This window comes from Harpegnathos saltator, unplaced genomic scaffold, assembly GCF_003227715.2.
Source record: "Harpegnathos saltator strain DR-91 unplaced genomic scaffold, Hsal_v8.6 scaffold444, whole genome shotgun sequence".
NCBI classification, from domain to species: Eukaryota; Metazoa; Arthropoda; class Insecta; order Hymenoptera; family Formicidae; genus Harpegnathos; species Harpegnathos saltator.
Genome location: NW_020230255.1, coordinates 216,107 through 234,233, shown reverse-complemented (window position 1 = coordinate 234,233; position 18,127 = coordinate 216,107). Strand labels below are relative to the sequence as shown.

Below are 18,127 nucleotides of genomic sequence, written 5' to 3'. Positions count from 1 at the left end.
ATTTTTATAAAATCGCTAGTGACGAACCCAGAGTCGAAATTTTAAAATTCAAAGTAGCAGATGGCCAATATGGCAGCTCCAAGTGACTGATTTTGTTATTCTAATATAGAGAAGTATCATATTCGATATGCTCAGTTTTTTAGGTTGTTGATGATGAATCCAGTTGAAATTGCAAAATCTAAAATAGCGGATTCAATATGGCGACTTTTAGTGATTAACAATATTTCATCATGGGTACTTTTACCTTCACTGTTAACAGGTAAAATATGTTGAATACTTCTTTACCGAATAGTCCTAATGGAAATCTCGAACTTATGACAGTCGTTATCTGCAGTCGAAAAACATATTGATACGTATCCATGATGGAATCCATGATGGAATAATGAAATGTCAAAATTATCCATTTGAAACTCATATCGAACCCGTCACTTAGTTTGAAATTTTAATCATAGACTTATCACTAACGATCCAAAAGAAAACCCCTTATAGATAAGCTTGCATAAAAATATGAGAGTATTTGCTCTCACCAGTTTTGACACGAAATATTATATTTGGATCCACCAGTGGAACTGGTTAAAAAGTTAAGAATGAATTTATATTTAAAAAATAAATATAAATTAAAATTATAAAAATAAATATATATCGAAGCTATAGCAAAAATAGAGAAAATAAAAATGTAGAATGTTTTAGAATTCTGTATTGCTTATTTTTTATTACAAATAAAAAAAATATATATACATATATATATGTATGTATACATATATACATATATATATACATGTACATATATATATTTATATATATATTTATATATTATTTATATATTATATATATGTTTATATATATATATATGTATCGATATTTCTGTAAATAAAGACTTGATTAAACATTATTTTTTTGCGATTTTTACTTTTCTTCTTTTACTTTTACTTTTACTTTCTTTTACTTTTACTTTTCAATATTTTCTAGGACTAGAAAGATGAAGTTTATTAATTGACCTTTAAGTTAAATTTTTGTAAAATTAAATAATTTATAATTGAATTAAATAATAAATTATGATTTTCGGCCCAATTGAAAAGTTACATGCATTTGAATACGCTTTTTACTTATGTTTATCTTAAATGATTTCTACATCTAATTTGCATGAATATAGACCTGCTAATTGAATATATAATTTCTCAAATAATAATAATCGTTTTATAAAAAATACATTATGCTAAACTATTTATATCATTCTATAAATAATTCTATTTCTATTCATTTCATTTTTGATAGTTATATTCATCTGAAAGCATTTAATCTTATCAATCGCTAGTATCACAGTTTTTTTACCATATGCGTTTTCTGAGATAACATTCGTACATCGAAAAATCTCGATAGTTGAAATACTGGCATCGGAGGTGGCGGCGGCGGCGGCGGTAGAGGTGGTTGTTCGGCAGAATTATCGCTATTTTGTTCTTGGAATTTTATTCTGCCAAGGGGCGGATTGACGGTTATGATATCATTAATACCATATGCTTTAAATGGATCGCATACTTTGTATCCATTTTTATAATAAAATATCTCCTGGCCATTTGTCTTTAAATAGATATTCTTCAGGCCTCTTTTCGTTACGTATTCTTCTACGCCATGTAGCAATCTAGATCCTAATCCTTGAGATCTACAGCGATAGTCGATTACAACTAAAATATTACAGATTTATAATATAAAACTTTCGTTGTGGTTTTACAACAAAATATAATATGTTTAATGCATTGTCTTGTTTAAATCTTAAACGTACAAAATATTGAGATTAAATCAAGTTATGCTTAATTCAATCTCAACATTATATACATTTATTATACACGAATGTTGAAGTATTATATTATACTATTATATATGAAATATTATATTATATTATACTATTTTCACTTACCAGATTCTATGAAACAACTAACTTTCGATTTAGCCACTAAAGATATTTTACAATGTCCAAGTACCTTGTTCTTATCATTAATCAGAATTAGACACGTAGGAAAATTATCGCAAGACACATTCAGAGATTTCATTCTGCAATATAACAGAGATACAGTAAGTTCATTTAACACATTCCTATCAGCTTCCTAACCCATCCTTTAAAACCCAGGAGAATATAACACACCGTGCAGTTTCGCTTCGAGGCCACTCAGAATTAAGTAACTTACAACAATCAGTAATCAAATCAGGCCGATGGTGAAGAGGTATCACTACGTACTTAGCGTTGTTTTCCATAATTTCTTGTCTGCAATAAAAATAAGATATTATTCAATATTTGTTTAGTATAAAAAAAGCAGTTATTACGCACGTGCGTACATTTCTATATGCAATAATGAGAGTATGTATACACTTTTGTTCTGATATACTAATGTTCTATTTTTCGCGCATTATTATGTAATATCAGATATTTTAAATATTTTAGAGATCAGTTTCAATACTAAAATATCACGTTTAAACAATAAATATTTGAAGTCATTTAATCGTATATATACATACATAACATACATACACGCACGTATGCAGGGAGAGTTTAGAATCATTAAATACTATAGAAGTGGCACACATAGTGTGTTTTTCTTCAAATATTTATATATTAATTTAATATATGTATATATTCGAAAACAGGCATTTCTTAAACTCCAATAGCACTCATTTCAAATCATCGATTTTTTATTTTCAGACTTTTGATTTTCAGACTTTTTGTCCGAGAAAATACACTCAAACGCAAAAAACCCGGTACATTAAAAATTTGGGAAAAAATTACAAAATTTCAAATGATCATAACTTGGTAAATAATGAAGATACAAATATGCGCAGAAATGCAAAATGAAGCTTGAAACGTCCTCTTTAAGAATATCTGAATGGCAATTATGCTCGGCCATTTTTTTCAAAATAGCGGATGATAAAGTGAGAGGATGCAAAATTGATAATCAAAGTTTCGTGTTTGCGATGGTGTATGGTGTGCATCAGGTATCGCAGCGTAATGAGACCAAATGCACATGAAAGTATAGAGTGTTATCTTTAAAATGCTACTTTACCGAGCTCGATGTGATCATTTTTCACTGAGTTGTCCCAAATTTTGCTAAAAATGCGGTTTTCTTGTTAAATTTGCATAATTCAGTGAATAAGTATCGCATCAAGCTCTATAACGAAGTATTTTAAAGAAAACATTCTATACTTTTAGGTACTTTTCGTCCCATTGAGCTGCGACACTTACTTTGCTCCATGCGCCGTCGCACGCTCGAACCTTTTTTTAGCAACTTTTCATGTTCTCCTTTTTATCACCCGACATTTTGAAAAAATATCGTTGCGCACAATTTCGATAGATCTTTCGAAAAGTACGGTTTCAAAGTTTTCAAACCGTTTTTGAAATTTGCTGCTAGGATATTTAGGTGTCGAGATATTCAATTTCGAATTTGCAACAAATGTCGATTCAGCGAGGCTTAAGGGGCTAAGAAGCTCTGCGGTTCGTTTGGCTCTTTCATAATTTCAATAGCTGTGTTCATGTTTCTCTATATAATAATTTATATAACCTGCACAATATATTCAATGATTTGCATTTATTATTTTGAAAACTAGGGAAATGAAAGTAAAATTCAATTTAGGTTCTTCATTTTGCGTAATCGATATTACGTAATAAAGATGAATTGCGTTTTAAGATACCGCTGTCATTAGCTCAAATTATGGTTGTAAGTCTTCCCAATATAAACCGCATGGAGTTTTACTGGTAGGAAAAGACCCATTGTATGTAGTGTGTGTGTGTATTTGTATACCACAAGGATAAGGACCCCGTGGTTCGTCAGCTCCACAGTATTTCAAGATTTCACACCCTCCTTGTGGTGTGTGTGTGTGTGTGTGTGTGTGTGTGGTGTTACAGCAGAGATAAGGACCCCGCAGTTCGTCATTCCTGCAGTAATTAATGACTCCAAACCCTCTCTGCTGTGTGTGTGGTGTGTGTGTACTAATAGTGGGTATGACTGCCTCGTGCGCATATTACCTCATTCATATGATCAGGCATACTCCTTATTAGTCTTTTAATTTCATCCTGCGTAATTGTATTCCATTCGTTTTCGAGAATTATTCGCAGTTCTCGCAGTGACTGAGGAGCACGTACGCGATTTCGTACTTTCCTGCCGAGGTTGTCCCATAAGTGTTCGATTGAATTTAAATCTGGACTATTTGCTGGCCAATCGAGTCGATTTATACTAACTTCATCGAAGAAATCAAGCACTCTTCTCGCAGTGTGTGGTCGAGCATTGTCTTGCATAAACAAGAAGTTCTCTCCGATGAAGGGTGCGTACAGAACAACATACGGAATGAGTATGTCTTCCACGTATACATCTGCGTTCATATTCTTGTCAAAAAAGTGCAGATCTGTATGAGCATTAACTGAAATTCCTGTCCAAATCATTACAGAGCCTCCATTGTAGCTATGCCTCTCACTTACCGTACAGTCTGCAAATCGTTCTCCACCGCAACGATAAACTCGTCCTCGCCCATCTGGAGAATAGACACAAAAACGAAATTCATCGCTAAAGAGTACTTTGCTCCAGTCTGATAAGTCCAGTCTCTATGCTCAACTGCAAAATTGAGTCGAGCTACGCGATGGTGACATTTAAGCAAAGGTACAGCTGCTGGCCTGCGCGAAAACAGATTTTGTTCCTTTAATCTTCTCCGAACGGTGTTAACGGATATATTAATGTTGCGGACATCCCTTAAATTGTTTCTAATTTGAACAGATGTTCGATGTCTGTCTCTTAACGAATTTGAAACAATAAATCGGTCATCATTGTGATTGGTACATCGAGGACGTCCCGAACCAGGCCTTCTATGGAAAGAATTGGTTTGTAAGTACCTGGCATAAGCACGTTGCACAGTTGACACTGACAAATCAAGTGCCTGAGCAACGTACCTTCGACTTCTGCCATCTTCAATTAAAGCAATAACTTGAGCAGCCTTTTCAGGATTTATCGTCGCCATAATCGACGCAATAATTTCGATGCGAAACAATCAATTATGGTTTAAATTGATGAAGTTGCACGAAGTAACGCGCCTCGAAAGGAAAAGATCACGGAAAAAGAAAAGTCGCACGAGGCAGCGCTTATCGGAGTGAACACGTTCGGAAAAGGAAAATTGTTTGTCTTTGTTTATTGTCTTGGCACATACATTTAAGAAAAATCCAGTCAAGCCAGGCGTTAAAGCCCGGCGCACCGACAGAATCTCAGTCTAGCCAGAACGTAAGCCCGGCGTACTGACTGGACTCGCGAAGTCCAGCGTACAAGAGATAGTACAAGAGATAGTGCCACTATCGGCGGTGGACCGTACGAAGGCCAAAAGCTGTACGAAGGCAATCTCTGATCGTCTCCGCGGGCACTCTTATATGCCCTGGGCAGCTCGAACTCGCGTGCGAACCGAGGGGCTCGCGCGCGCGCGACAACCTAGATCGCCGCGTCGCGGCGGCTCCGTGGACTAGGAGCGCCAGGGAATTTCGACGTTCAGGTGGCGTCCAGCGACTCGGCATCCCGCGCGCCGGGTCACCGCGAACTCAGGCGCGATCCTGAACAGCATATTCAAGCTGTGTACCATAATGGCCAATCGTACGGAGAAGGTAGAGAGCTAGGGACAGCTTCGCGAACTAAAGTGTATACCACAGTGATCATGCGTAACTGAAGGGTAAAGAATGGTAACTTTTGATAAAAATTAAATTTCCAATTCGCAAAATTGTGTAAATTATTGTATAGAGAATAATGAACGCGGCTATTGAAATTATGAAAGAGCCAAACGAACCGTAGAGCCTCTTAGCCCCTTAAGCCTCGCTGAATCGACATTTGTTGCAAATTCGAAATTGAATATCTCGACACCTAAATATCCTAGCAGCAAATTTCAAAAACGGTTTGAAAGCTTTGAAACCGTACTTTTCGAAAGATCTATCGAAATTGTGCGCAACGATATTTTTTCAAAATGGCGGGTGATAAAAAGAAGAACATGAAAAGTTGCTAAAAAAAGGTTCGAGCGTGCGATGGCGCATGGAGCAAAGTAAGTGTCGCAGCTCAATGGGACGAAAAGTACCTAAAAGTATAGAATGTTTTCTTTAAAATACTTCGTTATAGAGCTTGATGCGATACTTATTCACTGAATTACGCAAATTTAACAAGAAAACCGCATTTTTAGCAAAATTTGGAACAACTCAGTGAAAAATGATCACATCGAGCTCGGTAAAGTAGCATTTTAAAGATAACACTCTATACTTTCATGTGCATTTGGTCTCATTACGCTGCGATACCTGATGCACACCATACACCATCGCAAACACGAAACTTTGATTATCAATTTTGCATCCTCTCACTTTATCATCCGCTATTTTGAAAAAAATGGCCGAGCATAATTGCCATTCAGATATTCTTAAAGAGGACGTTTCAAGCTTCATTTTGCATTTCTGCGCATATTTGTATCTTCATTATTTACCAAGTTATGATCATTTGAAATTTTGTAATTTTTTCCCAAATTTTTAATGTACCGGGTTTTTTGCGTTTGAGTATATTTCAGCACCATTTAAAATACAACATATTTCAATTTCAGTCAACTGTTGACCGAAGTCACTTTTTTTCATATAATTATATTGCAATAAGACATTAAGAGAACAAGTTTTTGGATTACAAAACTCATATGATTGTGATTCGCATAATAATAACAGTGAATTCTTTTATGTTAATTCTTGTAATTTTTAATTTTTATTTATCATTTTTGTTTTAATATATCTGTATATATTTAATATATCTTTATTTAATAGTGTATTTTTATTTAATAGTGACTAATGAACCTTTAGAAATATATTCTACTTCCACATAAATCAATTTGGTGATGATGATTATGAAGTATTTTCTTGAAGAAGAGAATGATATTAGGAGTATGATTTAGTTTTGACAGTTTTGCAAGATGGCACTAATGTTAATTTTCGAAAACATTCCAATGATAAATTAATGCGAAGACATTCCAATCACAGCTATTAGGGGAGCACGTTGATACATTTAAAATTACTGCAAAATAACAAACGGTAAAATTACATAAAAAATATAGTAATTTTGCAAAAACATTGCGGTCAGGTTGTAATAAGTTATTTCAGGCTAACTAGTGTATTTTCAGAAACAAAAAAGTTTTTAATAGTCTAGTTTTTAATAGTCAAAAGTAAAGTAAATCAGACATATATTAGACATATATAAATCAGACATATATCCCAGACAGCACCGCACATCCAATGGATGTACGTTTCACGTCCAATTTATGTCCATACGTCCAATTTACGTCCGTAGACATAAATTGGACGTAACAAGAATGTCCTTATTGGACATCGGACCTGTAGAACGTCCGATGTACATCCATCGGATGTCCTATGTCCGAAGTTGTGACAAACATACGTCCTATGGACGTCTTTTGTATAAAAAATGAACATATAACGGACGTCCAATGGACATCCGTGTGCTGTCTGGGTATATTACATTATATTAATAAATCTGGTCATTATATTATGATTGCAACAGTTCATTTAGAATTTATTTTAAAAGTATTACTTTATTTCAAAAGTAATTAAAAGTAAAGTAAGTAAAAGTAATTTTTATATTGACGGCTTGAAATATATTTTTGTTTATATAATACAATAACCAAAAAATGTAAATATGATGGGCTGGGACTGGTTGTTACGGGGTCTGTTATTACGGCTGTCTGCTGTTTACTGTAACTTACTGCACTAGTTCAGTAAGTGCACTAGTACACTAAAGCAGTTAAAATAATTGACAAATATGCTTTTATGTTTATATCATTGATAAATATATTTATATTTATATCACATATTCTATCTGCAAAATATTAATAATTATGTTATACACATTTTCCATTTCTAATCATTAAATGTATTCTTTGAAATACAAAGTTTTGTAACAACTGATCCCGATAACTATAATAACTGACCTCATACATGAGGTTAGTTATCACAAATGCTGTTGTATATTTTTCATTGATGCAACGAAGTTAATAGAAATATTCAATCGAAAAAAATAATTTTTATGTTGTATAAGTATGTAGCTATTAAAAAATTCTCATACCGCTTATATTCCATTTGTTACTTACGCTTAAAAAATTCATTAAAAAAAACCGTATCAACTAGCTCCGGTCTCCCCTATTTCTTAACGCTTTAACATCAATCCATGATATTTAGTCATTGGACTAACAATGGACACAGTAAAAATCATGTTAATACTATCTTAAAAATGGAGTTTCCTAAAGAGCATTTTCGATATCCCAATAAGCAAAATGCTAGCAGAATGCGCGCAGATTGACGCCAATTTCGATCAGATCCCCACATCAAAACTATAGCCATCTGTGTCCTCATTAGGCTCGTGTTTTGTCGATAGGACTTGCGTGCAGGCCATAAGAGCAGATTATTGGCAGAAACCGCGCAGGTCCTGCTGCCAAACTACGCGCAGAGTCTGTGCGCAGAATTTGCTCGGTTTCTGCCGCCAATCTGCCGTCAAATTACTGCAAGTCTTGCGTGGTTTTTACTACAAATCTGCCGTCAAATATCCGACAGCAGGACCTGGCGCATATTTGACCGCAGATTGATGACATAATTTGATATAATAGATTCTGCGTTAAATTTGTTGCCTATTTGCCATCAAACCATGATAGCAGGCTTTGCTCGAAATCTGCTCGCACAAATTTGGCTATCTGGGATGCGTTGGTTTTGTTTTTTAATCAGAAGAAAACGGCGGCTAAGGATCACAGAATTCTGAAAGTTATGATGATGTTGCTCTATTAATTAAGACAGTGAATATAGGGTGTCCCGGGAAGAAAGGTCAATATTTCGTGGGGGTATAGAATGAGGTACAGTCTGTAAAGTAAGAGCGTGTACAGGTGTAATGTGTAGAAAAATTTATTTTCAATGATTTTTAAATATGTAACGATACATACAGGCGATCGTATCGTTATGCTGACTGCCGCTGAACATCACGCGGCAGTCAACTGAGCGCGCATCCCCCGACCCGCGCTGTCACCGCGCCTTTCGAAGCGCTCACCCGAGGCTAGCCGAAGACCCGGCAGCCACGCTCGGGAACGATCGGCCACCGAGCTGAACTCGCGGCGCTGCCGAGACGATCCTCGCCGAACGTCGCATACTCACGATTAATCTCGATCAAATTCGGATTAATCAACGAAAGGAACCGAAGACGGAAAAAGACGAGTATATAATCTCGACAGTTTTTGGCAAGGAGTCAGTCATGAGATAGTCTTCGAACAGTCTTTGGAGAGTCTTCGAAGAGTCTGAAGCGATCCACCATCTAGGAAGAATCGTCAACGAATCTGCAGAGCGCCTCCAGAAGATCGAAAGTTCCGAGTAAGTAATCTACCAGGCCGCAGCCGTCGGCATCCGCGATTGCTTCCCGTTCTTTGCGATATAAAGATCGGACGGCGAGTTTGCCGTTACTCCGGTGCGTTCTCCGGAACAATCTTCGTTTGTGTCGTTTTTGCGATATAAAGATCGAACGGCGAGTTTGCCATTACTCCGGTGTGTTCTCCGGAACGATCTTCGTTTGTGCCGTCTTTGCGATATAAAGCTCGAACGGCGAGTTTGCCGTTACTCCGGTGTGTTCTCCGGAATGATCTTCGTTTGTGCCGTCTTTGCGATATAAAGATCGAACGGCGAGTTTGCCGTTACTCCGGTGTGTTCTCCGGAACGATCTTCGTTTGTGCCGTCTTTGCGATATAAAGATCGAACGGCGAGCTCGCCGTTACTCCGGTGTGTTCTCCGGAACGATCTTCTTTTGTGCCATCTTTGCGATATAGAGATCGGACGGCGAGTTTGCCGTTACTCCGGTGCGTTCTCCGGAACGATCTTCGTTTGTGCCGTCTTGGCGATATAGAGATCGAACGGCGCGTTTGCCGTTGCTCCGGTGTGTTTTCCGGAACGATTCTCTTTTGTGCCGTCTTTGCGATATAACTCTCGAACGGCGAGTTTGCCGTTGCTCCGGTGTGTTCTTCGGAGCGCTCTCATAAATATATTTCTTTTTGTTTCTTCCTCTCTACTTCCTATAGGACTCAGAGCACGTAAGGATACAAGGGCAGAAAGAGTCGTCGCCCACACCTACCGACTCTCCGGCGCGGCCGCCGGCCCGGAGTAACCCCATCAGGAAAGCGCATCGCGGCGACCAAAAATCGATCGACGACCGCGGCGAATAGAACCGGGGATCAAGCCCGATAGGCATCGCGAATCTTTCCCGTCGTCAATAACGCGAAGAAACAAAGCGAGTAATTACAGCGTGTCGAAAAACAAGCGTGAGCCTTACGCCCGACGCACGGCATAACTATTGTGCGCGCACCACAAAGCGATAACGCGGCTCGACGCGACGCGTTTTTGCGCATTTTCTTCTATACACCGACAGTCAGACGAGACGAAGACTCGGCCTTTAAAAGCCGACTAAAGGCTGCGACGACGCCTGCACGGAATCTCTATTTCTGCCGACGCCCGGACCCTCCGACAGCGAATCTTTCTTTTTCTTGTCCATTAACTGTAAATCCTCTGTATTAAAATAATTACTGCTGATACGCTCTAGACAAGTCGAGAATCACGCATTAGACAAAACCACCGTCACGTAAACACGGCCGCTCCCAGAGACGGCGAGCATAAGCGAAGAAACAAAGCCGCGCGTCGAGACGGCACCCAAACAGTGGGAACCTCGCGCAATAACACACGGTCATTACATGCTGAAGCAATAAAATAAAGCGTCACTGTCTACAAACACCGACCGACTTCAATTATTCACCAAGATCACCTTCTCCTAATAAAATTTCTGCGCGTGATTCGCTGCCAACGATCGCAACGCAGGGCCGGATCGATAAAGAAAGCGAACCCGGAGGCGCGATCGTTATAAGTATATGGATTTGTTATACTCCATGAGAAGAAAAATGCTATACCATTAATAATGAGTCCAGTCACCACAGGCATTGATAATTGCCTGGCATCTCCGAGGCATACTTTCCACTAAGTTGACTGCGTATTCGTTCGGTAAAGACCTCCAATGAGACGAATTTGTCGTGTCAGCTGCTTCAAAGTGCACACTCTTTTTCCTCGAAGCTTATGCTTGAGATATGCCCACACATTTTCAATCTGTGGTTTCACACAGTTCTGTGGGTTCACACAGTTTCAACCAATTTGGGATTTGCATCTGGCGACTGCGATAGCCAATCAAGTGTGACGATGCCAGACAGCTCTTTCCACTCGATGCAAAGCTTGCTTCGGTCGTCTTCCTGTAAGATCCAGTCCTCGTTTTTTTTTTATGAAGCATCGTTCAGCAGTCGGCACCAAACACTTCTCATAAATTTTAAGCATTTTCGGAGCATTTAAATTGTATGTAAACAGATGTAATGCTCCAAAATCCTGTTTCGAAAAGCAGCCCCAAAGATGAACTTTTACAGGTGTTTAACAGTCCGTTGTATTAAACTATTGGTCAAGGTTGACCAGGAACGTCGGATGGCAGTATATCCCCAAACAGAAGCTTCGTCCGTAAAGATCACGTTGCTCCAATCTTGGTCCAAATTCTCCTTTGCCCAAGCGAGTCTTTTCGTCACATGTTTTTCGCCTAACAGTGGTTTCTTCATTGTGCTTCGATATTTGAGGTTATGCGCAAGGAGATGGGTTCGAATAGTTGTATGTGATACTTCTATACCCTTCTGTTTTAATTTTGTTGCTCCTTGTCGCAATGTTAAGGTCGGGTTCCGTTTAAACAAATTTACAATTTTTTTTTCCATATTCGGCGTCACTTTGCCTATCGAGCCACGTTCTGGCAAGTCATCGACATTTTTGATCTTCTTATATTGCTGAACTCACTTAGCGACGAACGATTTTGACTTTCCCATGTATTTAGCAGCCACTGTATATAACATTTTTGGTCCTTTGAGGTGGGAACAAAGGAACACAGCCTCGTAGCGCGATACGTATGCGGCACTCATGGCGATTAACATGTTTCTCGGGTTAGAGTTCGACGCCAACTGAATCTTTTGTGACAAAGCATTCACGACAAAGATTTCATCTATTGGCTCACAAAAAAACTAGGACGATATTTGGAGCCAACTGCCATTTATGCTGTACACGCTCTTATTTTACAGACTGTAATATAAGGCCAAAATATTATATAAACATGGTGTCGTTTATTATTGGTTCCCAAGATATAGCTATGTTAAATTACACGTCGGAATTGTCTAATATGAGTTGAAGTTTACTGCAATTACATTGTAATACATCTATTATAACAAATTTTCGAATATTTCGCCCCGTACTTCGATACATTTGTCACATCTTGTGAGAACGTGGTGGGTTGCACGCCGGAGGGCATCTTCACGACCCCTAATTTAGGCACCAGCGGCTATTACACGTGCAATAAGGTCATCCTGTGTATTCACTTTAGTTTTATACACCTCGCACTTTAACCAACCTCACAAGCAGAAATCCAGGGGAGTTAAATCGGGTGATCTTGGTGGCCATTGCATTGTTCCACCCCGACCGATCCAGCGATGTGGAACACTGCATTTAAGTGTTCTCTCACAAGATGTGTGTTATGAGGAGCTGCTCTGTCGTGCTGAAAATATATTGTTTTTCGTATAACCAGGGGAATATTTTCTAGTTGTTGTGGAAGCATATTTTGTAAAAAGTCTGAGGTAACTCTGCCCTATCATACGATTTTGTAACGAGACCAATCAGAATTTCATCAATCATGCCACACCACACGTTGACGGAGAAACGAACTTGGAAATTCTGTCACAACAATGGCGTTAAGGTTATCTTGCGACCAACGATGGGTGTTACGCGTATTATTTATGCCATTGCGCGTAAATGTTGCCTCGTCAGTGAAAAGTATGACGGGAATTAATTCACGATGATTCTGTAGCCACTGGCAAAACTGTAGACGTGTGGCTCCATCTTCTTCATGAAGATTTTGTACTCGTTGTGGACGAAATGAGCATAGATGTTGGTCATGCATATACGCCAGACACGTGTCCGAGGAACACCAGTACGTGCAGAGACCCTTTTTGTACTAGTCGTAGGGCTCCTTTGTACCATTTGAAGTACATTTTCTTCTTCTTCAACATTTCTCTCAACTCTACGTTCAGAAGTGATGTGAGCACTGGAAAGTGTACCATTTTCACGTAAGCTGTTAAACACGTTTGAGAGTACTCTTCGGTCTAGAATGCGGCGCATCGGAAAACAGCGATGATATTCTTCAACGGCTGCGGGAGCACTGCGCCATCACAATACCCATAAACATAAACCACATCTGCGTACTTTACATTAGAAAACACGTGCAGCATGTTTGCAGTGTGTCACAAACAGCAGGACAGATCAGCAGGTGTATTTCGCTAACCTTTCCAACTGATATACAGCCTGCAGCGCTCCGTAAAGGTGCCAATACATGGAAGCGTCGAGCGTCGAGCGTCAAAGCGTCCAACCAATCAGTTTTTCATTTCTTATTTCACGGATAAAAACAAGGAACTTTGATTGGTTGGACGCTTTGACGCTCGACGCTCGATGCTCCCATGTATTGGCACCTTTACGGTGAAGAATGAAATCCCAATGACGCGCCAACTTTAAATTCCGACGTGTAATTTAACATAGATGTATCTCGGAAACCAGTAATAAATCACACCATTTTTATATAACATTTTTGCCTTATATTACCTCATTCTATACCCTCATGAAATATTGACCTTTCCTCCTAGGACATCCCGTATATTAGGTCATTCAGTATGAAATGTCCAATTTTGAATCAAAAGTTTAGTTTATTATATCTTAAACCAGAAATAGTAAAATTAATCAAAGTATACGCCTAAAGTATCGACACAGTTCTGCCATCCTAACGGTAGTTTATTCATGCCAGCAGCGAAGAAGCCTGAAGAGCGAGCGACGATGAAATCGCGGAAGGCGTTTTCCACAGCTTGTTGAGAATTGAATATTTTTCCTTGCAAGAAGTAGTGCCTGGAAGAAGTGGTACAAGGTCAGTTGGTGCAAGGTCTGGTGAATATGGTAGGTGACAGAGAGTTTCCAAGTCCAGCTGCTGTAATTTGAGCAACGTTGTTTATGCGATATATGGTTGAGCGTTGTCTTGCAAAAGATTGTCTCTATTGACCAATCTCAGTTGTTTAATCGCAAGCATCCTCATAATTTCGTCCAGTTAGTTACAGTAGACATCCGCTGTAATCGATTCACCAGGTTTTATGAAGCTGTAGTAGATAATACCAGCGCTGAACCACCAGACAGACACAATTAGCTTTCTTTATATTCGGTTTCGGACTATGTTTCAGCACTTTATCTATATGCAACAATTGCGCCGAACGCTTGCGATTGTCGAAAAGAATCCATTTTTCATCACACGTAATAATATGTGTATACGATGTAAAAATGGTTCGCCTTTATGTCGTGATAGTAAAGAAAGGCAAGCTTCGAGACGATTTCTCTTCTGACATTCGTTTAATTCATGCGGAACCCATCTATCCAGCTTCTTTACCTTTCCGAATTGTTTCAAGTGATCCAATATCGTTGGAATAGTAACGTTAAACCTTGCTGCTAATTCACGCGTAGTTTGAGATGTATCCGCTTCCCACTACAGCTTTCAGCTCATTATTATCTACCTTGGTCTCGGGTTGCCCACGTGGCTCATTTTCAAGATTAAAATCGCCAGAACGAAACTTCTCAAACCGTCGACGTATTGTGCGTTCACACGCAATATGTATGTTAGCCACATCTTCACCAAACACTTCGTTGATATTTCGAGTTGTTGTCTGCGTTGCATTGGTTCCACGACGGAACTTACATTCGAAAATAACACGAATTTTTAACATATCCATGGTTACACAAAGATTGCTATAACAAAGATATTTCGAAAGATAATCGCAAACCAAAACATGCGTTTGAAAGAGTGATGATGTACCTTTATAAGAAAAAAAAATCAAGAACTGTAAAGGTGAAATGTCAGAGATATCGACTGTCGAACTTAATACGTAAGGAAATCGGACATTTCATATTTAACGACCTAATATATTTACCAGGTGTGTCGGTAATTCCTTTCCGGTTTTTTCGCTAAAGAAAACACGTTATTTACAATGGATAGTTAAAATATATTTATTCAAAGTATTGGCCATTTGATTCTATACATTTTGCCCATCTCTCAGGCAATTTATGGATGCCATTCCAAAAGAACTGTTTCTCCTTTGAGCTAAACCATTCATCGAGCCATTTTTTAATTTCTTCGAAATCGGCAAAGTACTGCTCTGCAAGCGCGTGCCCCATCGATGCGAAAAGGTGATAGTCGGATGGAGCCAGGTCTGGAGAGTACGGCGGGTGCGATAAAACTTCCCATCCAAGTGATTTCAACACTTCTTTGACTAGTTTTGCTGCATGAGACGGTGCGTTGTCATGCTGCAAAATCACCTTATCATGTCTTTGAGCGTATTGTGGACGTTTTTCGATCAATGCACAGTTCAAATTGATCATTTGTTGTTGGTAGCGATCAGTATTAACTGTTTCTCCAGGTTTCAACAGTTCATAATATACGACACCAACCTGGTCCCACCAGACACAGAGCATGGTCTTGCGACCAAAGCGATTTGGCCTTGCAGTCGATGGGCCGCCTTCGCCAGATGATAACCATGATTTTTTTCGCTTGGGATTTTCGAAATAAATCCATTTTTCATCACCCGTTACTATTCGATGCAGAAATGACTTCCTTTCATACCTTTGAAGCAGCATTTCACTGACGATTTTTCGATTTTCCAATTGCCTGTCATTCAATTCATGTGGCACCCATCTTCCCATCTTTTGGATCTTTCCCATCGCTTGTAATCGTTCACAAATTGCTACTCGGCTCACATTCAACTTTTCTGCCAATTGTTTTTGAGTTTGTGTTGGGTCTTCATCCAATAACTCCTGCAATTCCGCATCTTCAAACGTTTTCGGCCTACCAGGACGTTTTTTGTCTTGAACGTTGAAATCACCACATTTGAATTGTCGAAACCACGTTTCACATGTTCTTATGGTTGGAGCATGCTCACCGTAAGTCTCTACCAGCAAACGATGACTTTCAGCGGCTTTTTTCTTTTGATTAAACAAGAAAAGTAATGCGTGCCGCAAATGCACGTTTTCAGGCACAAAACTCGACATTTTCAAAAAATTATTAATCTATAACGCTGTTATTTTGGCGGAACGTAACTTGTGTAGTTTTGAGGTTAATGTCAGTAGAATAAAATGACATATGTATCAAATCATAACATTGCATACTTATGGTTAGTGGCATCTGTTACAAAAACCGGAAAGTAATTACCGACATACCTGGTAGACGATTCAAAAGTGGTGATTTCAATCTTAACAACAAAGATCGCTCGGGATAACCAAAAGAATTGGAAAATGCAGATTTGTAAGCATTATTGGACGAAAATCCAGCACAACCCACTTCATAACTTACCAGAGTATTAAACGTTGATCGTATAACAGTTATTAAACGTTTACATGATAAGGGAAAGATTCAAAAAGAAGGAAAATGGGTTCCGAAAATGCCACTACGAACAGGTTGAACATTTGCATTTCGTTGATCATTAGACAAAAAATGAAATTTTTTGTAACGAATCGTTACTAGAGATAAAAGATGGATCTATTTCGATATCCTAAATAAAATATATAATCCTAAATAAAAAAAATCATGGGTTGACCCAGGCCAACTAGCAACATCCACTTCGAGACGCAATATTCATAGTTCAAAGTGTTACGTCCTGCGGACTCCGCGTACTTTGAATTTGTTGTCAAGTAGGGCGGATTGCATTTTATATTATACTACCAAATGTTCACATTCCGCGACCCTCCGAGAACTGTGACGTCACACACACACACAGATTTCTCTTTCTTTTCTCTCTGCTTTAATCACCAGAGTTTCCTCTATTTCCGTCGGAAAAGATCCGTTAAGTCATTTTGGCCATATACCTCCTCTCCAAATAACCTTAAATAACTTCCTGTTCGGAGCAATAATTTTCTTTGAAGACGGACCGACCAGACAATCTTTCATGCTGTTATATGATGTTGCCAGCCTTTGATCTTCGGAAACTCACGCGTTTCCCACGTTATTCATAAATTCCTATCGCGCACAACCTCTGACTAACCCTAGCGAAATCTTGAAATCTTTTATTCCCATAGATACCCGATCCTTTATCATATTTATCTAAGAACCCTACTAAAACCCCACTTCCGAAAAGTTTGCAACAAAATCCTATACCCATATTTGGACATAAACTTTGGAGCCTGACGCAACTTCCCAAACCCCACCTCTCGACCGAGGTGACGTTTTTGATAAAGTAAAAAAGCTATGCCACTTCTATTTCTCCTCCCGACCGACCCGCAGCCAGGACAGAGCCTTCTCTCCAATACCCCTTCAGGGTCTCTTGATAACCAACCCTACTAGTGAGTCAGATCAGTGTTCTTCAGTCATCTATTCTTCTGTGCAACGATTTCGTGCACCCTTGAGACATTGCGAGAGATCCTGCTGAGACCAGTTTCTAGTCCTTGGCGCAACTTGGGTCCATCCTCACCGACACGCAGCAATTACACTTTTCATTGTCGACTAACATCATAGATTACCAGCAGTAAGTTATTTATTTTTTCTTTTACCTGAGTGACCTCTCTCGTTTCATTTTTTTTAATCTTTTCTTCTCTCTCTTTTCTTTTCCTTTCGTTTTCCTTTTCTCTCTATTCCTCTTGGCATCCCTCCTTAATTGTTAAATCCGATTTCAGTGGCTCAATCTTCTCAATCACAGTTAGAGATAATCACCACGGAAACTTGTACAAACCGCGAGGATTTTGAGGTCGCCTCTTTAATACAAGATCGTCCAGATTATGTTATCCGCCACAACGAATCGAACATTTTAAGATCTGTGCATTTTCCTCTTATGTTCCTTCCTGACTCTCCTCCAGTAACTCCTCCTATCTCATTATCTCCAACATCCTTGAGTCCAGTAGACGACCGTTCTGCCTCAAGCTCTCCTCTATCTTAGAGCCCATCCCTGACACCTTCCCCTCTAACTTCTCCTC

General features: G+C 38.8%; 1 protein-coding gene across 12 annotated transcripts in view; it reads right to left on the bottom strand.

Annotated features, from left to right (window-relative positions):
* The window catches only part of Naa80 (N-alpha-acetyltransferase 80), a 110,647-nt gene that overhangs the window by 14,861 nt on the left and 77,659 nt on the right, over window positions 1-18,127 (bottom strand). For 8 of the 12 annotated variants that reach the window (XM_025301717.1, XM_025301715.1, XM_025301716.1 and 5 more), the window contains 3 exons: window positions 2,141-2,260; window positions 1,916-2,049; window positions 1,333-1,682 (listed from right to left, as the gene is read on the bottom strand). In XM_025301717.1, the coding sequence (XP_025157502.1) occupies window positions 1,333-1,682; window positions 1,916-2,049; window positions 2,141-2,250 (594 nt within the window). In that variant the 5' untranslated portion in view covers window positions 2,251-2,260. Of the gene's footprint in view, window positions 1-1,041; window positions 1,683-1,915; window positions 2,050-2,140; window positions 2,261-4,012; window positions 4,046-18,127 lie in introns of those variants that run through there. The other 4 variants (XR_003113382.1, XM_025301710.1, XM_025301711.1 and 1 more) reach the window with 3 other exon arrangements.